The 2853-nt window shown below is 48.3% G+C and overlaps 1 protein-coding gene across 1 annotated transcript; it reads left to right on the top strand.

Annotated features, from left to right (window-relative positions):
* Positions 1 to 227: 227 nt before the first annotated feature.
* Positions 228 to 2160, top strand: TRV_08210 (uncharacterized protein; the record flags this gene model as incomplete). Its single annotated transcript, XM_003019681.1, has 4 exons — positions 228 to 290; positions 349 to 542; positions 1051 to 1094; positions 2072 to 2160. The coding sequence occupies 4 exons, from the start codon at positions 228 to 230 to the stop codon at positions 2158 to 2160; spliced, it is 390 nt and encodes a 129-aa protein (XP_003019727.1).
* Between the last annotated feature and the right edge of the window lie 693 nt (positions 2161 to 2853).

Below are 2853 nucleotides of genomic sequence, written 5' to 3' on the forward strand. Positions count from 1 at the left end.
CCAATAGATTCGATTGCAAAAGCAAGAACGGGAGTAAAGCTGCTGCTTGTCTCGAGATCGAGGCTGTCTCGGCTTGTAAAATGATAGAAGAAACGCGCTCGCCCTAGAATGCCTTATTGTTTTTTCCCGTTTGTTCCATTCGTCAGTATTGGCTTCCTTGATTGCTGTGTTTTGGCCTTCAACCGCCCTGTCCGGGCGGCTGCTGCGCTGTGTACATACACGCGAGGATGGGCCGTCTTGTCTTCCTTTCCATGCCAGTCTACCTGACGTCTGTCAACGTGGCACAGATGGTTAGCATCCTTCCTTGCGTCTTTCTGCAGATCATAGCCAGACTTTACCGCGTTGTAGGACTTCATCGGCCGGGACTTCGCATACCTCCTTGGCCTCGTTTCCATCCAGAGCTTCCCCTCGTCTGAAGGAGTCTTCGACTTCACCTGTGGGCCAACGGGACCCTCGAGGTCGATCAAGTGTCGAGCATTGTTTGGCTGGGTCAGACCAGGTCTTGCTGATCTGCTGCTCCCAGGAACTAGGACCTCGGAAAGGTGTGTGTCCAATATATCTGGACCCTTTTTTTTATCCCCATAACACACAACTGCCTTCCCATTACTTTGATACACCAGACAGAAAGTAACTCGAGGATCGCAACTATACACGGAACACTCCCTAGAGAGTGCTCATACGATGCCGCTCCCACCCACAAGGAGGGTTGACGGCCTGTTCCTTTGAAACTACGTCCAACCTGCCAAGTAGTGCAACAAACACGCAGCTCTTGTTTTTGTAGCACCACGACACTTACTTGTTCATTCTGAATGGCTTCTTTCTCGGTTCATTCTCACTACAGGCCTATTCAGTCGCCATGAATGGAATGGGAACAGGGATACACTTGATACCCGGAATAGTTGGTATCGTTACTACTACCACATACTTATAGCTCAATTTCGGTGTCCAGTGGCAAGCTTGCTCCCTCGCACCCTCTGCCATCTATGCATGCAAGCTCCCTGGATTATTCAAATGTCTTGTATGCAAGCTGAATGTGCTAACGGGCTATAGAATTGGCGGTAATGCTGCAGAGTCTATGGCTTCTCTAAGGGGCTGTGAGATGTGACATCACCAGCCATGTATATAGCGAATCCTCTCCATGGCCCTGCCTCACAGCATTAGTTGGACAGTCGGTTGACATCAATAAGCGGCCGCTTGTTATTTTACAGTGGATATCTTCCGTAATAGATTCCACATAATGAAACAAGAACGGCCCTTTATGACTGCGTGGCATGCAAATGAATGGGGGAAAGAAACACAGCGGGAGACTGGACTACCGCCGCTTAGTTCAGAGAGAACAACCTTTTTAAGACACTATAGCTAGCGAAGCCGCACCTACTGTGCCGCTTGGTCAATGCAGCGAACCATCTGCGTCTTTAGATCACCAACAGGAGTTGAGGCGGTTCCATCATCAAACCCGATTATATCCATTTGGCCTCGTAAGCCTCCGCATCGCCAGCAGTACCCGCGAGCCCTGCGGATGTAAGGAAAATGTGCAAGTCCGCATCGTCATCGCGAGCCGCATTGCATATACCTACCCTTGATCACATTCATCTTCTTCCCCAGGATTTATTTGTAGACAAGACTACTCTGCATACAATTAGGGTCCGATATCACATCAGAAAACGGTAGTTATGGCCATGACGGCTGGGAGTCTATCACCCGTTCTGCGCTGTCACACGGGGATCGAAGCAAACTCCGCTTGACACAAAACGAACCCAAGGGGATCCGAGGAGCCGAACTCCGGGTTTCGAATTGAATGTTTCTCTCATCTTGCTGCCGAAATATATCCATACTCGTTTCTCCATCGCGCTTCGGCAGCCCCTGAGAGACAAACCTGCCAAGCCTGATGCCAAGCCAAGATGATTAAAGATATTATGTAATCAATGAGCCCCTTGAAGCTTTGACCATATGATGACTCATCAGTAGCTTTTTTGGGGTTGTTTGTTTCAGGTGTCCCGTGACCCGCTGACTCAGCTGCTTACCTGCGCTTTTTCTTCTATTTTTGGCGTTCGCGCGTCGTTTCATATAGACAACATCGCAGCGTCAGAAGCAGCAGACGCAGCAGATGAAGCAGATGAAGCAGGTGAAGCGGATTGCTCCATGCAGTCGGCCTGTTGAGTTGGCCAAGAGCTGTTTCAACTGGTTCTCCTGCAACCGTTTAGCCCTGCTCTCTCTTTCCTTTTATTCGATGGGAGGAGATAGAGGGGTGAGGAACGGAGTACGTATCGGCCTGCCGCTGATAAACAGCATCGTCCTCCTGAGATATGATGGTATTATAAGATCGATATTACTAACTTCGGAGCAGGCTAACTAACCGCTCTGAATACCTGCAGACCGCTTTCTTACCGAAAAAAGATATACTGTCTCAAATATACATACGGAGTATGCAAGCAACATATAAAAGCTCAACCAGACTAATTTCTAGTCTTCCTATCAAAACTGCAGTTTCCAGAAAACAAAAGAAAAGAAAAGGAAAAATAAATAAAAAAAAAAAAAACTACCGCTGCTCAAGCTCCATCGGTTTCCATCAAGCGAACTGTTATTATTAACTACGTCAATCTGGCTGAAACTATCCACTCTTTTTGTCCACCTTGGCACATCGAACATGCATATGTATAACTGCTGTACAGTGCTTGCTCAGCCCTGCTGCTTTCTTAACCGACATATCCACGGCGTCAAGTGGTTCATGCTGGCTCCCTGCACTTGTTGGTTCTGGTTCTGAAGCATCACCACGCCGCCATCTGGTCTGTACCCGTGGCAATGCAGCGACATAAACCCATGGCAAATCATGAAACGGGCGTAGATCAGTTG

This window comes from Trichophyton verrucosum (genome assembly GCF_000151505.1).
Source record: "Trichophyton verrucosum HKI 0517 chromosome Unknown contig00681_1.f1.exp, whole genome shotgun sequence".
Lineage (NCBI taxonomy): Eukaryota > Fungi > Ascomycota > Eurotiomycetes > Onygenales > Arthrodermataceae > Trichophyton > Trichophyton verrucosum.